General features: G+C 36.2%; 1 protein-coding gene across 11 annotated transcripts in view; it reads right to left on the reverse strand.

The window, feature by feature from the left end:
- Window positions 1-4119: 4119 nt before the first annotated feature.
- The window catches only part of MECOM (MDS1 and EVI1 complex locus), a 294031-nt gene continuing 277272 nt past the window's right edge, over window positions 4120-20878 (reverse strand). For 10 of the 11 annotated variants that reach the window (XM_007197543.3, XM_057545830.1, XM_057545829.1 and 7 more), the window contains 6 exons: window positions 19924-20001; window positions 16279-16448; window positions 14201-14345; window positions 10599-10835; window positions 9577-9760; window positions 4120-5676 (listed from right to left, as the gene is read on the reverse strand). In XM_007197543.3, the coding sequence (XP_007197605.2) occupies window positions 5542-5676; window positions 9577-9760; window positions 10599-10835; window positions 14201-14345; window positions 16279-16448; window positions 19924-20001 (949 nt within the window). In that variant the 3' untranslated portion in view covers window positions 4120-5541. The remainder of the gene's footprint in view (window positions 5677-9576; window positions 9761-10598; window positions 10836-14200; window positions 14346-16278; window positions 16449-19923; window positions 20002-20878) is intronic. The other variant, XM_057545827.1, reaches the window with a different exon arrangement.

Genomic DNA, 20878 nt, shown 5'->3' on the forward strand with positions numbered 1-20878 from the left:
CCTAAGAGGTGGGTTCCAGCTTTGCCTACCCACTGGTTCTGGGTTATGCTGTAGGCCTGGGTCCCCGGCTTTCCCTTCAATTGTTATGAGCTCTCTTATATGCACCAATTAAGAACTCTCTTAGTTTGCTTCTGTTTGAGTTGAATAGAATTATGTTCTTTCACCTTAAAGAACCACATAGAGAGAGACTGTATTATTTCTTTTCCTTTTAATTGGAGTAAAAATATACATAACATAAAATTTATCATCTTAACCACATTAAGTGTACAATTCAGTAGTGCTAAGTGCATTCACATTATTGTGCAACCAATCTCCAGAACTCTTTTCATCTTGCAAAACTGAAATTCTATACCCATTAAGCAACAACTCCCTATTCCTTCCTGCCACCAGACACTGGCAACCACCATTCTACTTTTAGCTCTATGAATCTGACTACTCCAGGGGCCTCAGATGAGTGGAATCACAGTATTTGTCTTTTCGTGACTAGTTTATTTCACTTAGCATAATGTCCTCAAAGTTTATCGATGTTGTAGCATGTGTCAGAATTTTCTTCCTTTTTAAGACTGAATAATACTCCATTGTTTGTATATTACACATTTTGCTTTTCTAATTCATTCATCGATGGATACTCGAGTTGCTTTTACTTCTTGGCTATTGTGAATAATGTTGCTATGAACATGAGTGTACAAAATCTCTTTGAGATCCTGCTTTCAATTCCTCTTGGATGTATACCCAGAAGTGGAATTGCTAGATCATATGATAATTCTACTTTTAATATTTTCAGGAACTGCCATACTGTTTTCCATAGTGGCTGAACCATTTTACTTTCCCACCAACAGTGCACAAAAGTTCCAATTTCTTTACACTCTTGCCAGCACTTGTTAATCTCTGGATTTTTTTTTTTTTTAATAGTTGCCACCCTACATCCTTCTTCTAAATATTTTAAACACTTTCTAAATGTTGCACCAAGGACAGTCTCTTGTATTCAGAAATGAGCTATGCAGAATATAATGAACAATTAAATTCTAACCTAAGTCTCTTGGGGGAAGAGCTGGCTGGCTCTCTAAACTCTCTTTGGGGCTCCTGGACCCAGTCTATTAGTTTTTTTCATTTTACTCTTCCCACTTCTCTCCACAATTCTTCCATTAAGAATTCTTTGAACCTGGGGAAAATGAAATGAGTACACATTTTAACTATACTTGCTTTCACATTTGATTTCTCTCATGAGTCTGCTAACCATCTAAAAAGGGTTTAACTCATGCCATGTTACTAATTTCAAAAGTTCTTTTTCAAAAAGGATTAGGAGGAAACTCAAGATACCTGCTAAAAATTTGTAAACAAGATGACTCAGGCCCTTCTCTTATTAAGGAAGCATTTAGGATCTTTTAAAAGCACTGGTGTCATTGGTTCTGACTCAAGATAACCTGAATAGAAAAAGCCCAGGAACCAGTGTTTGGCGCTCACCTTTCAAACTCTTCACAACCAAGACTCAGACGCCTAAATGTCTCCCGGGGCACATTTGCATGTCCAACAGCCTTACTCTCTGTGGGCACATAGCCTTGGTTTGGAACAGTCCTTTTTGGAGTTCTTTAGCTGCGCCTGAACCAGGAGTTCTGAGACGCTTGCCTAAGTGTGGGCTAAGGAGGCAGGCACTCCTGGATTCTCAGCCAGCCAGTTCCAAGCAGGGTGACTTTGAAGTAGGTTCTTAAACTCTCTGAGCTCCAGTTTCCTCATCTGTGAAACAGGAATAATACTTCCTGCATGCAGGCTTACTGTGATGATTAATGGAGCTAATGGATATACATATTCCCAGCATGACATTGGCGTACAGGCAGTTTAAAAAATGAATACCTCATTTTATTTATTCTGTGCAGAAAAAAAAGACTGGTTGATGGTCATTATCTGAAAATAAAAGTGTGAGTGTGCTTATTCTTTGAATGTGTTTTCTTAACTGTCCTTGGATTTTTGGAGAGTTCTCAACAGACTGGATGGCTCATGTTTTCAAAGGGCTGAGCTTTCTTTATAAAAGTTACATATTTGTTCAAGAAACATAATTAGGAGTTTGGGGTTAACAGATACACACTGCTATATATAAAGTAGATAACAAACAAGGACCTAGTATAGCACAGAGAACTATACTCAATATTTTATAATAACCTATAAGGGAAAAGAATCTGAGAAAGAATATATATATACACACACACACACATATGTATAACTGAATCTCTTTGCTGAACACCTGAAATTAACACAGTGTAAATCAACTATACTTCAATAAAAAAAATTTAAAAAGAAACATCTCTAACATCTTTTCCAAAAAAAGGTCCATATCCACTTTTATGCACTCTAGAAAAGATTTCTGTTATATTCTAAAAATTTCTTCTTAGCACAGTGTGTGCGTGTGTATACACACACACACATTCTATTCTCTTATCACCATAAAAATTATGAAGCGCCTGCATGTGTAGAACTTTTGCCAAATATTTCTAAAAATGTATTTTGATTTTCAACATCCACAGAAACCCAGTGCAGTAGCAGGAGAAGCAGGTATTATTACCCTGGTTTCACAGATGAGATTCTGAAAGGTATGTGACTTGCCCGAGACCTCAAAGCCGCTAAGGTAATGGAGCCTGAATAGATTCAAACCCAGGCCTTCAGCTTCCAAATCCAATATTGTCTCTACCGCATCTCACGGCCTCCCCACAGGGCCGTGCGGTGGACTGCTGGAGAGATGAATGTAAAAGAAAGCAGAAATGTAAGGCTTGAAAGCCTCTTTGGAATTTGGAGGCACTAAGCATTAGCAAACTACTGAAATGTCATGCTCAGAGTCTAACAAGAATTCAGTAGCGACGGGAGTATTAGAATGGCTTCAGAATTTATAGGTATTTTCTTTAAAACAAAGGAAAATGCACAACATGTTCCCAGTCTCCACTTTCTCGAATGTGTTGTTCTTATATCTCAAACACTAGATTCTTCTTCTCGTCTGTATACACCAGATTTATAGCTTTAGTATATTTTCTCAGCACTTCCTGTGCACACTTTCTATTTAAAAAATCAATATTTATACCCCACATATTTAATTCTTATACTATTGACATTTAGAAAGGATGTGAGGAGGTTTCCCTGTATCTGGCATTTTGGCTAAGAATGAATAAATAAACAAACGGAGAAATTAGTCTGGATCTACTTCCACGTGTCATACTTATTTAATATGCAGACCTTGTTAAAACCTCTACAGCTGGCCAAGTTGAAATAACCATATTCTAAAACAGTTGGCATTATATTTAAGGTGCAAAAAAATATTCATAATGGCTCCCCCACCAGAGAACTTATTGTATGGAAATACCACTCCTCACATTCCAACTCTGTGTGTACATATATGAACACACAGAAGCAATTACGTGCATAAAAATTAAAATACCATAGCTTACACTAGTGAAAAGCAGAAAACATAAATTTTCAACAAAATCTGAATGGTTAAAGACATCATAGTAGATCAAACCTGATGGAATACGGAGCAACTGCTAAATGATTATTTTGAAGAATTTGTAGCAATATGCAGTTTTTGTGGGTTTTTTTGATAGAGAAAGAAAACTCGAAATAAAATCTACCCTCTGATTCTAGCCATGAAAATATGATATTTTGCATGTGGACAAAGACTTAAAATGATCATAGAAAAGTTAAAGGGTCCCCACCACTTTGGGAATCAATTAACAGTATTTGGGTAATTAAAAACAAAAATAAGAAACAGAACGCCTTTTGGCAGGCACTAGGTAAAATCGAGAAGAAAAGCTGTAGGTTGCTCTGTCCTAACTAAAACGGATACTGCAGACATGGGGTGATCCCAAGGACCATGTAGTGTTGCACCTGAGCCCTGACTTTGTACCACATGGAGAAAGTCCAGAGCAATGAGTGGGAGATAGTCCAAGTCCCTCTGGGCCAAGGGCTATCCTTCATGTCATCTCAAAACTATACACACATGCTCTACATTCCATGTATCTATTAGGGCATCAAAGTCCCAGACAGCATATCTTTAAATCATTGGATCCCAAAGGGAAACCAAAATTGCATGAGAAGGGAAAATACCACACTGTGGGAAAAATAACCATTTTTGTAAGTCTTTATTTTTTAGTTGCTCCTCCCATAGTAATGCACTGAAAGGCATAACAGTTTATATTGTACAAAGCATTGGAAGAAAGTACCTCAACTTGCCGATTATTTCAAAATGAGATTACAAACAAAAAGAAAACAAATCTGGTTCCTCGATAAAGGGCAAAATAACTGAATACAGTCTGTTATTTACGTCTCTCTTTTAACATAAGGTCTGGAACACTTCATTTTACAAATAGGATTAACATGAACATAACAACGCACAAGCTTGCAGACAACCAGCATAAAATATGGGGTACAGTTTTTAATCAGAAGAATCATGCTTTCATGAAAGAAATTATAATCGTTTATACAATTGAATCAATTTCAGTATTACAAAAACTAAGTTGCATCTATTCGTATTTAGCTCATTAAGAAGGAAAACAAAACGACAACAAAAAAAGGAATGTTAAGAAAAGCCAAACACCATTTGGCACTCCCATACACAGGTCGAGTCACCTTGGTCCTTGAAATTCAAAAAGGGGTGTGCCTTGGACGTCAGAAAGTAGTGGCTGACTGGAACAGTGCTATTTTAATCAACAAACAATAGTTTGCCAACAAATAAATACATGATACACGCAACACACACAAAAAATTAAACATTAAAAAACAGTGACATGATTGTCTAAAATTAAGATGTTATTACAAGGATTTGGCAAACCTTCTATTAGCGTAGTGGTACAGCGGTACTGGTGATGAACAGGTTACTTCACTGACTTAACCTCTTTGAGCATTGAACATCCATAGTTTACAATATACACATACCCTTGTTCCCTCGTTTTAAACAATGTACTTAAAGAAGGCAAAAGTTAATGGGAAAAAAATACTCCCTGTTATCAGTTTCTATAATAATCAAGTGTGCATTTCATCCAACTACTTCTGTCTTCGAAGGGTTAAATTACATAAAACTTTAACAAAGCAAGAAAATTAAATCTGTCATTAAAAGCAACTGTTCCCAATCATGTGTCAGGTGATCTTGTACAAAAAGGAATTCAGTTTCTATGGAGTGCTCATTCGTATCAATGCTGCCATCTTAACTGCTCCTCTCACCCACCCACTCCCAGGGGCAAGGTGAACGGGAAGACGCTTTCTGCCCAGCAAGTTTTTCATTTTTATTGAATCATTTTAAGTCGCATTGATCCTCCAGAAGTCAGCAGCTGCCTTTGCTGTGCAAAACAAAATATCGAGAATAAATAGTTTCTTTTTCTTTCTTTCTTTCTTTCTTTCTTTTTTTTTTTTTTTTTTTAATCATTCAGTTTAAGGTCCCCAGACTTTACATGAGTGACCCTTCAGGTTTATAAGGCATTCTGCTCAGCAGTCTTTTAAATAGTCCTATGTGAAAGAGCCATGCTACCGTTGGACTTGGTCCCATTCTGGTCGACCTTGGGAATGTCATACGTGGCTTATGGACTGGATAGCACTGGATTCCGCCGCAGCCCTGGCCATACTGTGCCACACGTTGGAAGAATTGTGGGGTGAAGAATGGAGGGACTCCTTGTCGGACAATGACAACATCATAGCATATGCCTGAGGTAAAAAGGAGAGACTCGGTAAATGGCGTTTGAAAAACATCACTTTTCATTCGAAGGATATCTTTGGTGAATGTTACAAAGAGAAGGGACCCTGAGAAAGAGCATCCCTCATGGGTGTGTTTGGAAGAGTGTGGGACATTTTCTTGTGTTATAATGACATGGAGTTACGGCTGGCCTTCATTGCCTCGGGGCCACAAAAGTGACACAGTCTGCAGAACAAAAAATTAATGACCCAACCTAGAATGACAACAGTGCCCCCATTAAGAAACAGGAGTCATCCCCCTCCCCGACCTTAACTATAATAACCATCCATCCACCGTTTATGCACATGTTCAACTCACCCACAATATTACTGAATGCTTACAACCGAAACTGCAAATACAAATAAGAGACAGGCCTGCCTTGACAGCACTGTGGTCCAGAGGAAACAGTCCCACGGACTCCTGCACTGGATAATTGAGAGCACTGAAGGTGAAATGACTCGCCCAGAGTCACTCACCTAGAGGGGAGGAGGCATAAGTAAAACTTATTTCTGCCCAGCTTTGAATGCTTTGTCCATTTCCCCTCCACGCTTGAAGTATTCAATGCTGACACTCAAAGACCTTGAAAGTCGAGGTAAATCAAGTCGGTTCTACCAAAAAATAAAACAAAACACAAGACCCAACAAAGTTCTAACCCCTGTGCTCTAGTATCTGCCAGCATAAGGTGCACAGGGGTGCTCAAAGTCAAAGTCTAAATAACTGTTCAGAGAATCTCCCCATTTGCTGCCAAGTAAAATATTCAAATGAAATGTTTGGTCTTGACTTAGGAGTGAACTTTTCACTGTTGATTTGTTGGTCTCATCCACTGCTAAACTTGCTTGTCAAAATGCTGCTGAAGAGGAATCATTAAAGTCCTGCCAAAGACATTCCACCGTTGGTAAACAAAGACAAAATGCCTCTGTTGTTAAGCAGAATTTCATCTCTGGGAGTCGTGCTGAGACATGTGGCCGGTCTGTGGTTTCTTCCGTAATCATGGCATTCAGTTAGAAAATCTGCTCTCGCAGACTGATTTTGATTTGCTGGGTCATTGCTCTCAATGTACACATTTGACTTTTATGTATGCTATTTGCCTTCTGGACCTCTACAAAATCTCAGCAGACATGTTACAAATATTTCTTAAGCATCTACTCTATGCCAGGCACTGTGCTATGTCCCAGGGAATCAAGGATAAATAACATAGAGTCTTTGTCCTTTGTAGGGTTTAAAGTGTGGGTGAAGTGAGCATTGAACTTTATTCCAATTACATACCCACATTTAGAGATCAAGATGAACACTATTCTGAAATGGTTTTAACAAAACTCATTCTTTTTTTGTTTAACTCATTCTGATATGTGGAAAAATAAAAGGGATTACAAGAGAAAATTTTGAAATCCTGAGGTTTTTTCGTTTTTTTAAATTTATTTTTGCCTGCGTTGGGTCTTCATTGCAGTGTGCGGGCTTTCTCTAGTTGCGGCGAGCGGGGGCTACTCTTCGTTGCGATGCGCGGGCTTCTCATTGTGGCGGCTTCTCTTGTTGTGGAGCGCGGGCTCTAGGCGCGTGGGCTTCAGTAGCTGTGGCTGGCGGGCTTAGTTGCTCTGTGGCATGTGGGATCTTCCCAGACCAGGGCTTGAATCCGTGTCCCCTACATTGGCAGGAGGATTCTTAACCAGTGTGCCACCAGGGAAGTCCCGAAATCCTGAGTTTTAATCCTGGCTTTTAACCTGCCTCTATTCAGCTAGCTGTGTGACCTTGGGCAAGTTGCTTAATCTTTCAAGGTTACTTCCCTCATATGAGATGTGGATAATAACAACAAAAACTTACCTCCAATGGTTGAGGAGGAACCACAAGCACTAACTTACATAAAGTGCTTAGCTTAGTGTCCCTGATGTAAACAGTACCTGTTATCATGAAACTAATTTTTGTAGGATAGGGTTTTTCAGGGAAAACTCCATACAGAAGGCAGCCACTGTTGTATTGGTCAACTATTTTGGATTCAATCACTATAAAAATCACAGAGTAAATATATGAGTTTTGAGTAAAGCATCTGAATCTATTCAGATTCTAGAAAATGATAAATATGGAATGTCTGCCTTTTGGTAATCAAAGGAAATAAACATTTTCATGCACAAGGATCAGTGCCGAGCACATAACTGACAGTTAATGACAACTGAATGAATGAATAAAGTCTCATGAAACAAAGTCAGTTTGCAAAAAGGCACGACCATCTTCAGATTGATATATATATGACATTATCAAGTAACAATAAAAATATGAGCTAAAATTGCAAAATGCAAGTATTTCTTGTGAAGGTAATTGTTAGCCCAGCTGGGCCGGGACTTTATATATCAAAATGCTGGTACTGAAATACCTCATTTCCATTATCTTTAAGTTCCCAGGACCCTTTGCTTTCTATCACTGTGACAGTTTCAGGAATTTTCAGGTATTGTGCCTTATAATGTCATAATTTGGGGTGGAATAATTAAAAGAAATTTTAGAAAAAGAAAGAAAAGCTGGCTTCCCCAGTTTCTCTGATCCACTAGCAAGGAAGAACGGGAAATCAAGAGTTAAAAAAATATATTAGCCACTTCTTACGGCTGTCTCCACGTGAAAATGAGATGTCTACTCTGGCTGGTTTACTTTTAATGTTAGAAAATGAAAAATTCATTTTAATCCTCATTCAATGATAGAGCAGGAAGGGATATTAGACATCTTCTCCACTCACCCCACTTTACAGTGAGGAAATGGTACCCATAGTTGTGAAGTGATGTTCTCAAGCTCATGGAGCTAGGCAACTCCAGAGTTGAGGCTGGGTGCTTTCACTTCAATTCAGAAAGAACATTTATGTTGCCTATTACCATACATGATATCTTAAGACTTTTTATTGACTTTACTGATATTTTCAAATTTGTATTATCCCACTGGAATAATGTTTTCCCCACTTTAGTTGCGATATGACCACATTTGCTGTTAAGATCAGTGCAAAACATCTCATCCAAATAAGAAATTTCCAAATGTAGGAGTTAATATGGTCACATGGTTTGATATGTCAGGCCACCTCTAAAATGAAATCTGGATCAAACAATTAGACCAAAGGGACCAACAGATATAACAACAGAAAGTTTATTTTTTCTTTCTTTAAAATGGTCCTGAATAAACAACCTGGTTGAGTGCAGATGTCAAGTAGAAAGGACTGACTTCCCTTTTTTGTGAAAAAGAACTGAGGCTCTGTTCAGTGGTATTTATAGATCCTTAAATGGATTTATTTTGGTTACCATAGTGCTGATAGATTGCTATAGACCTCAGTGAACTTGGGTACCACTCATTCATTCATTCATTCATTCAATAAAAATCGATAGGGTTTATTTCCAGGTTTGCCATTAAGTTGCTACAGACTTTTGGCAATTCATTTCATCTCTGACCCTCTGTTTACTCCTAAATTCTATCATTAGATGACTTGTTTATTAATTATGTACAGTAAGAAACAAAAATAGAGGACAGAATTCACTTTCCAAAAATCTCAAAATGCAATTAGGTTGACAAAAATTATAGACACGAAGCATTAGAAAATAATTCTGAAGTAATATACAAATAGGTGCAAGCAAACATTATGGACCATCTATACATAGGTAAGGTAATTGCAAAGGAAAGGGAAGATTATTGGAGGTCAGGGTTTGACACAGAAATTTCTGTGCAGAATCCAGTCATATTAATTGCGGTAGGGGTTGACTATTTTGGATTCGGTCATAGACAAAGATTTGAACGTTTTGAGTAAAGCAACTGAGACTGCTCAGATTCTAGAACATTGCAAAGAGTATCTGTCTTTGGTGTCAAAGGCACAATGTCATCAGGATGCTATACTGCAGGAAAGTATGTACCTGTGATTTGGACTTTCTGTGTAACGGCTGTTTAAGTTCCTCTGGCACATGGGAAGCACTGAAAGAAGACACCTCAGCTTCAGTATATTGATTATCTTCCATTTTCCTCATTTTGAGGCTATCTGTGAAGTGCCTTATATGATCTAGAGCAGAAAGTCCAGTTTTATATTCTTCCTCTTTATACCTAAAATGAACCAATGGGAAAGCACAGAGGGTTTTTTTTTCTTTTTCAGTTTGATATCCAACCAAATCACTTTTCATTTGAGTCTATACACTTGTCAAACGTCATATTATATTTGCAGTAGAAAGTAGCCTGCATCAATTCTTGGGTTCTTTAAAAAGCTTACAAATATTCTATCTTATAAATATATTTCTTTTAAGATTTTTCATGACTAAAGCAAGAGTATATTTGAGATAAAGAAGTAAAGTCAATGACATGGGAAGTCAGCAATGCAGTGGAGACAGAATTCATATGTTTATAATTTCCATTTAAAATAAAGCCAGTTACGATTATACTCGTTTGGCACCAATTATCCATATGAAAATATAATAAAATTCCCATCAATTTAACTATTGGGCTAATTTTTTCCATTTAAATATCTATCATCTATATAGATTCCAAATATATCAAGTAAAGTGAAATCTATCTCAATAATATTTGAATAATAACACACCAGATAAATTGAATAAATTAGATTATGTTGAAATCTCTATTTTTCTTTGAGTAGAAATAGGTAGAGTCTAAATAAGTGATTGTGTACTTGTGTAGCTTTCATTTACCCTTCCTTCCTCAGGTTAACCAGAGTTCCACAAATACTGATGTATTTTTATGCTTGCGGATTATGTTGATGGCCACTTTGTTTCCATCTTTAGAAATTAATCCACCGTGTATGCCTTGCTAATTCAAGTTTAGTTTTTATAATTTATTGCTCGCAAATTGCTTATCACCTGGAATAGTGCACTAATGGAAGAACAGAGCAGCAGGAATTGTAACCCTACATGGATCTACTCTTGCTTCTCACCTCATTGGGGACGTCTTGCAACTCATCTCCAGGGCGCTGGTGTCTTCATAGTCATCCTCATGGTTTCCTTCATGTAAATTACTTGTCCCTGGTTCCTTTCCTGTTTTCCCAGTAATATCATTGTCTTCGTCCTCCTCATCTAACAACACCTCGTCTTCCACCTCTTCATCATCCAGTAAGTCTGAATTTTGACTGGTCACCAAAGCCTTTTCATCTTTAAAGTGACTGCCATTCATTCTTTCAAAAGCATAAAAAAAGAAAGAGGTTCAATTACTGGTATCATTTTTAAACGTGCAGTTAGCTCTATGATCACGTCTTCCAAGCAACAATTTAATTTTCAACATTTCTAGAGCAAATTTGTTATTGTTTATGCTTTATGGCAACCATGGGAAAACAATGTAACCTCACAGATGAGAAAATGAAGAAAAAAAATAATTGTGTGATTATTCAGATTATAAATAGAGCCTCTGGTCGAACTGGGAAAACAATCTCAGTCTCCTATTTCTTATCAGGCCTTTGCTTGATAAATGATATTGTTATATATGATATAAAAAGCACACAAAGGTTTTCTCTAAGTAAAGTTACCTAATTACCATATAAGTATGCACCATTTAAAAGAATAGATTTCTGGAAAACTCATACCCCTGAGCAACATTGCCAAAGCTTCAATACACATGCTTCAAGTGAATCTAAGAGTTCAAAGAAAATGTTAAAGTGGTTGCCAAGGACTAACCAGTATTTGCTATTTCTAGGTGACATTGGTGGGTATATGGCACTTAAACACTCTACTGAGACTTGAAAGTGTTTGAGTGCTCATTTATTCGTACTTTGTTCAAATTATCCTGGATGATCTGAATGTAAAAAAATTCCTTGTTTCCCAGGATAACATTGGAGTGGGAAATGATATAAGAATGTAATTGTACAAATATCTTTTGAAGCTTACTTAGCAAGTGTGTATGACATAATGATGCAAAAGAAGACTATTATATTTAAAAAGCCATCTGTAATATTTTAGTCTGTGGTGGCAAGGATTGCAATATGTGATTCAAAAGTTTAATTATAAAAAAAGCTTAATAACATAGAAGTCCCTGTTTAAAACGTTTGAGGGCATTTATGAAACTAGGATAAGCTTTTCAGGCTTTAAACATTAAAATATGTGTAACTTGAATTTAAGTTTCATTGTAAGATTTTAAAGTTGAAACTGTTATAAAACAATTATAAATGTTTTGAATCTCTCCTCCTAACTTCCTCCTTTTAAAGATGTATGATCAGAGAAGTTAAGGCATTTGACCAAGTACAGAAAGCTTGTTAGAAATTAAATCATCCTAGGCATCCAGGTGTCCTGATTCCTGGGTCATTCAGAATCTTTCAATTTTGTCTTGCTCCTTTACCTATTTACTAATTCAGAAAACTTGCTGAGACTGCTAAATTATTGTTATAGTCATGTACAATTTTCACATTTAATGTAACTATTTTTCAGATTATGGAAAATCAGGTATCAGCGATAGACCCCCATCACTTTCCCACATTTAAAAAAATGAGTATAATTTAATACTTAGATTTCTCAGGGCAAAAAAATACATAAATAAAACAATTGGGGATGTGACAGATGCACACAGTAAAAATTCATTTGACGAGAAAAAGTCATATCATCATTAAGTTTTTTTATACAATCCGTCTCTTAACCTCTTTTATCAAAGAATGATGAAAACATGTTTTGCACAGACATAAATTATTAGTTTCCAGTTACACTGCCAACTTGCTAGCTTGAATGGATCGAAATTGTTGTTTTAAAGAAATGAAAGAAAAAGTAAAAGAACAAAAGAGTGCATGGATGAAAACCAAAAGTAACAAAGCCAACATGATTAAGAAAACCTATTTGTTAATTATGCTTTCAAATGTGGCAATTTATGGGGGTTAAATTATTCATCAAAAGTAGTCTGATAGGAGTTGAGGGGAGAAAAGTTGGATGACTCAGTCTTCTTACTTCTACGCTGTTTAGACATGTTGAAGCCAGATGTTGCAGCTTTATGGTTCACAAATCTCCCGCTAAGGGCTCGAAATCTGAATAGGAGTCTCAGAACACAAATGGTGCTTTTTGTTCGCTATTTCTTATTTGTATCATGTAACTATCATTAACAAAATGTCAAAATTATCAAAAGATCATGACTGTCTTTCTTACTTGTCCTTAGTACTTTGTACTTCTGATATCTGCCTCACCTCTCTCTCTCTCTCTTTCTCTCGCTCTCTCTCTCACACACACACACACACACACACACACATGGGTGAGCAGAGGGAAAGACATCCAACTGCACAAAGTTATAGTTTTATCAGACTTCTGAGAGGCTGGGAAGAGTCATGCAATAGCAGATTTTCTCTCCTTGTTCCCTTAGAAACAATTTTATACAAGTTGAAGAACAGAGTGGTCATATATTTTTATGTTATCTTGGAAAATAATGTTTATTTGATACTTGCCTTAATGGAAAAAGTACCTAAAACAATTAACTTTGACTTTTAATAGCATCAAAAATAGAGAACACTAACAATAACACTTGCATGATAAAAAGTCATGGAACTTTCATTAATTTCCAGTTACATTAAAATGTACATTGCAGCATCCTAATTTAACAGGCCATTGGATAGTTATATTCAGAACAACATAGTTCTCAATATCAGATACTTAATGGTAACTTATAGATAAGAAAAATTAAACCCAGTAGTTTGGGTAAAATAATGTTTCATTTACATCACATAAAATGTAAAATACTAGATAAGTATTCATTATCATTATCAGCAGCATTAGAAGTTTTTCTATATGAATTAAGCCATATGTGCTTGATGTTGATAATGACAAGAGCGAGCCAGTGCACCAGGTCATTGAAAACAAGGATGATTACACCCACTGAAACAAACATGCCAGAATTAAATGAGGATGCACCTGAGAGAATATAAGGAAGGGATAGAATCTTATTCAGAAGTCACAAACGGTTTCTAAAAAGATATTTGGATGACATTCATTAAGTATTTTATATGTAAATATCTACAGGTATGCATAAATATATACAGATAGATATACATACAGATATATATATAGTCATATAATATATATAGTCATATACTCTCTGTATACATTATATATCATATGATCTATAATAGTAACCACTGTTAGTCAGTGATTCAACTGAACCCCTGTGGTGGCTTTCCCTTCTAGTTGGAAAGTTTTGATCAAATATTCTAATTAGCTATCAAGAGAGGCAGAACAGAACGGTGGTAAAAGCCTGGGCTCTGGAACCACAGATCCCGGTTGATTCCCATTTATTACTTACGTGACCTTGGGCAAGTTATTTAACCTTTGATGTCTGCATTCCTTCACTGATAAAATTATATAACAATAGTCGCTATCTCATAGGGTTATTAGGGTAATTAAGTTAACTAATACTATAAAGTGCTTGGAAGACCATTTGGTATTTAATCTGCACTAAATAAATACCAGCCATTGGTGGCAGGAGTAAAGTAGTGTCACAAGAGTGAGCACTGCAAATGTATTTGAAAACGTTCATTTGTGAAACCATCGACTTTAAAGAGGAAGAAACAAGCTTTACCTCTCTTCTGTGTTCCTGGGAGACTGGCTGCTATGGTTGCTATTCCCGATGAAATTTCGTATTTCTGTGAAGTAAGCATCTTCCTTGTCATCGAGAATCGCACCTGTACTTTCCAGTTCAGAATGAGGCGACGATGTGGCCGTACCTGAAGGGAGAGAAAGCCTTTTATGAAAAAGACTATTATTTATAGGGCAACTTATTTTGAATCTCATACCTTCTTCACTTGATCAGTGTTGTTTCCTAAAACAGGCTTTCTCGAATATTAATAATGACAACTTTAGGAGGTCAAGGTCTTCCCAATTTTACCACAGTGCCCATGCCAATGAGTAATGGGGACTATTTTGAACCATTGAAATAGTGAGATACAGTCACCCAAAGATGCCGTTTCTCCCACTAGCTTCCTCCTTTTCCCACTGTGACATGGGAACATTTTAATTTGTAGAATGAGAATATGGGGTGAGGCAAATTATAGAGAGGTCTTACATACATTCTGCAGAAGAAACTGTATACCTGGCTGCAGTCAATATGTAATGTATTGCCCCTGTGCTAAAGTATGTTATCAAATAAAGACTGAACACGTGCTGGAAATACTGCATTTTGATTTGGTGGATTAAGCCGCGGGTAGACTCAGAACACACCAGTCGAGAGACAGTTGTGGTATAGTATTAAGAGGACAATATTGAGTCTGTGGATTACAGAATGATTGTCAGCCTCCTTACCTATAAAATTAGAATCAAAATACCTGTATCACAGATTGTTCTAAAGTTTCCATAAATTTACAAATTATAAACACTTTATAACATGTGGTCAAACTTTATACTAACATTTGCTTCATGCTGTTTAGCGTGCCCACAAAATATCTACAGTTTAATAGTTCATCACAATAGTCTAGATGACAAAAACAAGAGGTTAGAACACCCCTCAGCTTAACGAAGTTATAACCTGGACCAAAAAACAAGTATTCAAATTTGACACATTATATCTTTAACTTATTTATTTTCTGAAATAATTTTGACTAGACAAATTATAGTGGTATACTGTAAGAAAGTGTAGCCACTTTTGTGTATTGGATTCGACTTCTGCCTCTAAAATCCGATATTTTTAAACCATGATCATTAGATTTTTGGCTTTAAGGGAAATGAACAGTATATAGTTCATTCAAAATCATAAGCAATGTTCCTGTACAATAGAGGACAGATTAATAATAAAAAAAATTTCCTTCAGTAAAGATTACTACTTTGTATAAACCCAACTTTTCTCTGTTCTTAAAATCCTTTTCAGGAGCTGCATGCACAACCCCTCTCCTCACTTCTAAGTCATTTCCTTAATTCTCTAGAAACAAATTATGACTACATAAGTTGGTTTCACACACATATGCCAGCTGCTAAACATTCGTTAATGGTTTCTTATCTAAGTATTAGAAGCCAAAGGCAAGAAAACCTACCATGTCTTCTGCTAACTATGTGCTGGTACATCTGGGTTAAGGGAAGGCTCGTTTTTTGCCACTTTTAACTTAATTCTACATTGGAATTTGTGACCAAAACCACACAGCACTATCATTTGCTACGGGCTACTCTGATCATGTTGACAGTCTTCTATCACTCATCTCTAAACAAGGTCCCCTGGAGAGGTCCTCTGAACTGCAGGCCTTCTGCAAAAGCAGCCATGGTTTCTAGGTTAATACTCAGAGCGTGGTATTCTGGGGCTCCACCGTGGTCATCCTGCCAGGCTGGGGGCCACATTCTGTGCCAATAGATGGAAAGATTGTTCTCTGCAATTTAGGAAATCTTGGTTCATCAGTCTCCGGTGAGTTCGGGTCATGGTTCTCTTTGCTTGAGATTGCCCACTGAGATGAATCCAGGAGAAAATAAAATCATCCAAATAAAGCTCTGAGTTGTATATTATTCAACGATCACATCATTCACTTCATTCAAAAATCTCAAGGGAAACGTGCTGCAAATTTGCACAACAGGATCTGATTCTCGTGTCAAAGTGGAACGAAAGAATGACCACAGCTGTCTTTTAAAATAAGAAAAATAAGCTACCGTCTCCTCCTCAAAACACAATTGATGACCTACCAGACATGTTCCCATTCTCGTGCTTCTTTAGGTGTCTGTCTAAGTTGGTTTGTTGACCAAAACACCTATCACATAAGTGACACTTAAAGGGCTTCTCCTTATTGTGGATGTTGCGAACATGCCGCTGCAGGTTAGAAGATATGCTGAATGACCTGTCACAGTACTTGCATCTGAAAAACAAACACAGAACAAATATTCGCAAGCAAATCAAAAGATATTTCTCAAGACAAGCAAACCAGATCTCCAAAATTATCACCCATAAAACAGCACTGTAGAGAAGATTACTATCCACATAGCCAAAATTTCAATTCCAATAAATAGACTTTGATTGCATTAAAGATTTTCATGACTTCGTAAAAAACCATAATAAAATCACAAGTTTATGAAGGTAATCAGTTCTAATATTTCAAGTAAAGCTCACGAAATTAAAAATATTAAGAAATAGTAGTTTTGTTTTATCTTCTGCTTAGGACAATACAATTAAATCTTCTGTAAACAAACACGAAACAGATTCACATATTCTTCAAATAAAGTAAAAAGGTCATTTTTTAATTCAAAACTTCTGAGCCTGATTAAATAATTTCTTAGTAAATTCACTTTCTCAATTGCTAATCCTGAAGGAGAAATTCTGTTATCTTCTCCAAAATAACAATAAAGGTTCCAAACTCTTAAAACTGGGGCAATGTAATAGTTTACTCTGATACCAAAGAGGCTGATTTTCATAATCTATAGTTATTAGGAGCCCCCAAAGCCTTTATTGTGTTAACGTTTAAACCGTCACAAAAGAAAGAGTACCACTAAATTCTCCTTTTCAGATAAAAACACAAGGTCTTTGCTAACCCCTCTCTCTGGATTCCCCCCAGTTTTCCACTTTTATTTTTCCTAGAGTCTGTGGTAGTTCTGAACCAGGCCAGTTTTTTCAGGAAAGCACATATTATTGTCTGGCTAATTGTTTCTGCCTTCCATGATATTTATGATAAAAAATCATAAATTACTGAAGTTCTCCTTCAGTCACAAAATAAAAATGTAACCTCCCACCCTCTCCCCTTCCCACCAGCTCTTATTGTGAGGAAGAAAAGTGATAACTGACAAGATTTTCTCCTCTGGCATTTTAAAGAGTGCATTGTCTGTTTATATGATTTTTTTGTACGTGTGTTGCGTAAAAGGAAAAATCAACTTTCTCTAGATGACTTTCAAGTGAAAATTTCTAACTTAGCAGCCAAAAAATCCGAAACTCATTCTTCCGTGTGTGAAGGGCCCTTCTCCCACTTCTGAATGCAGACTCAGCAGTTCGAGGGACTCGACATCAGAAACTACCCCGCTCCATTCAAAGTGTTTGGGCTTTATGGCCGTCTCTACATGATGCCAGATGTCTAGTTAGTTCAGCGGGGAAATAAACCTGTTAAACTAGTTACTTTGTCATAGTATCAGTAAACCAGCTCAAGGGCTGATTTAATTTCCCTCCTAAAAATCCATTTTGGCATCATGAGGTTCCTCAAATTTAAATTAATAATATTAATTTTAAAATGGGTAAAATCCCACATTGATAGTAGTTGTAATATTTAAGCTTCTGCTTTTGAAAAAATATATATATGGACTCTTGGCTTTCTTTGAACTTCCAAGGCCCACTGCAATGAGAACCATGGTACAGTTAGCACAGTTGTGTTGTCCTAAGCAGAATAACCTAGGAAACACTGATAGAGAAAACTTACACTCCCATCAAACTTTTTAGAAAAATTTTCACTCAAAATATTTTCTGCACAAATCATGAGGAAGAGAGATTTTGTCTTTGACATGCTTCCAACTGTCTGCTTATAGGGACAGAGGCTGTAAATCCCATAAATATCATCCACTCTAGTATAATCAGTCAATAAGGAAGTTTTAAGCAAAAACCATCTGTTACTTTGTATCTTTCCTCTGCTAATATCTTGGCCAAATGTCTGAGTGCTCCTAAATAATAATCATTCCATTCTATTCCAGTAAATTAGTTGGTGGTCAAGAAACAGCTCAATTCAGAGCCTAAGTTTCACAAATTCTAAAGAGGAGTACATAACACACTCATGAACATACACGATTAAGCCTTCCTGGTTACTGGATGTAAACACCGGGGTCAAGGGAGCCTTTCAGATCATGGTATGAGACTAAAAACGCTGACTTGAGAGTTCCAGACCTGGGTTTTAATTTTGGGTCTATTAATACCAGACTTTACAGAAGGCAATTAGCATCTGTGGGTCTAAATTTTTTCACTTGTAAAACAGAAGAGCTGGACAAATAACTGTTTAAGGTCTTCAGCTATGAAAAATTCTGGTTTGCGTTTTTAAAAATATACGTACAATAATAGCACCATTTACAGGGTAGAATGAAACCACTGAATTCAGGTACAAAAAAAGAGTAAAATGAGCATGGTATCATAGTTGCATACCAGACCCTTGGCCATAACAAAATGTAAGTGTGGAAATCTTTCCTCCACTTAAGCAGAATTCCTTGGATATGACATTTTCTCAAAAAAGGGAAATCATCTAATGCTTCCCATTTTTACATCTCTCTGAGACCTACTATATCAAGCACATTCTATCATATATAAAGTCACTTATAAATATCACTTATGATTAGTGATTTACAAAACATGTAGGAAAGCAAAGAATTTAAGAAAATACTTTATTGTTTTCTGAGTTTAAGTCCCTCCAGTTTTCTCCTAAAATTTCTCCTAAAATTTGAACAATCTTCAAATGAACATTGGTCTGCCCATTTTCTTATCCTCGTATGTAAAAAAGTCTTTGAAAGCTGATAATTTATTTATTTTAATGACAAAAGCATTCAGACAAAAATAATTTTACACATATGCAATGCATAAGAATTTCAAAGCAGAATAAAATTACGGTATTACTTAAGATAAATAACATTCATTCTCTGAAGAAATATTCATGAGTACCTAGTACTGTGTGCAAGGCATTACACATTCAACAATGTAGGTGATATTTTAAAACTGGAATGGAGAACGGTGGTCAGTTTCATTTGTTAGTAAACAATAATATTAAAATTAAACACAGGTGCCATGTGTCATATGGCTGATTTGACACTTAAGAGAATAAGCTAAGAAGCACTTGAGAAATTGTTGACAGAATTGCTCCCTTCCTATAATATATTCTATTTTATCTGTTCTACCCCTACCTCCCTTTTCTTCCTTCTCTCAAGGTTTAAAATTTATTCTTTAAACCTCCTAATGGGACCTGTAGACATTGACTTAGCTGTACTGGGAAAACAAAGATATATCCAGGTTGTTAATTCCTAGCAGAGATTTAAGGCTTGGAAGAGGGAGGCTGCAAGATTATGATTATTGTCCATTAAAATGGCATGAATCACTGAGGAGAGACAGCACTTAATTTTAAAAATGGCTAACTGTTCTTAAACGCTTATTCTATACTAGACACTGCTAGAACTTTTAAACTGAGATATAAGAAGACGATTCAAGAAATTAGGACTTTTCTAAATTCTAACCCCAGCCATTAGTTAATTCTTCTTTGACTCAAAATTGAACAGACATACATTCAGACATTCACAAAAATAGTCTCTTTTAAAATTGTGGCAATGAGCCCACTTTATTACAATATTTATCAAGATATTTAGTAAAAATCATTGTCAAACCTGTAAGGCTGCTCTCCTGTGTGGGTTCTCAAGTGCCGTGTTAGGTTCGCAGATCTTGGAAAAATCTTGCCACAGTATCTATTATGAAAAGATGTTTATAAGAGAAAGTCAGCACAATTGACTGTATTTCACTCAAGCTGCATAGAAGCCAGATGCTTATTCCTGAATTAATTAATCTTGCATGGAACTCACATGTCTTTGGTATTTAAAATTTGCAACCAAGCCATTCTACAGATATAAATAACTCTACAAATAAAGACTGCGTTATGAGATCCGGTTGAATTTGCTCATGCATAAGCAAGCAGTTTATGAAAACAGACTTGAGTTTTGATGACCCCCATGCTCCTCTTTTATTAACTCTGTATCTTTACACTCACAAAACTGAACTAGACAAGGGGATAAAAAAATGACAAGAGCCTGTGATTCTGGGTTGATGTAAACAGATTTCAACTCATTTTACATGTTAGGCACAGTGACAGCTCTCTGTATATTGAGTGGCATCAGATCAGACAAGATTCTAAGACCTCATCCATCAAGGTATGTTCCTATAAAAGCTTTTCTGGAAAGAAAGTGACACATTTTCCAAACAGCAGATAAATTGATATGCCTGAGTCAGATGCCACAAATTTCTGAAGACAATTCAGAAATTGTAAGTATGATTTATTAAAAAAGAAAACAGGAACCAGAAAAGAGCTTTACTGTACTACTGATGAGTAACAAGAAACTTATTAACTAGTTTTCTTCACTTATCGACCTTATTTGTCCTTCATTAATAGCCTTATTCTTCAATGCCATGACAATTAATAAATATATGCTTGAGGACAGTAGTATTATACCTTTGGATGAAAATAATTAACTGTGAAAGAAAATTCATAAATATCAAAGTGAAACAAGTAGATCGCATTTGGACCATTTCCAACCTCATTTATCACAACCAAATGGCCTGTGTTAAAAT

The sequence above is a fragment of the Balaenoptera acutorostrata genome, chromosome 4 (assembly GCF_949987535.1).
Source record: "Balaenoptera acutorostrata chromosome 4, mBalAcu1.1, whole genome shotgun sequence".
Taxonomy (NCBI): domain Eukaryota; kingdom Metazoa; phylum Chordata; class Mammalia; order Artiodactyla; family Balaenopteridae; genus Balaenoptera; species Balaenoptera acutorostrata.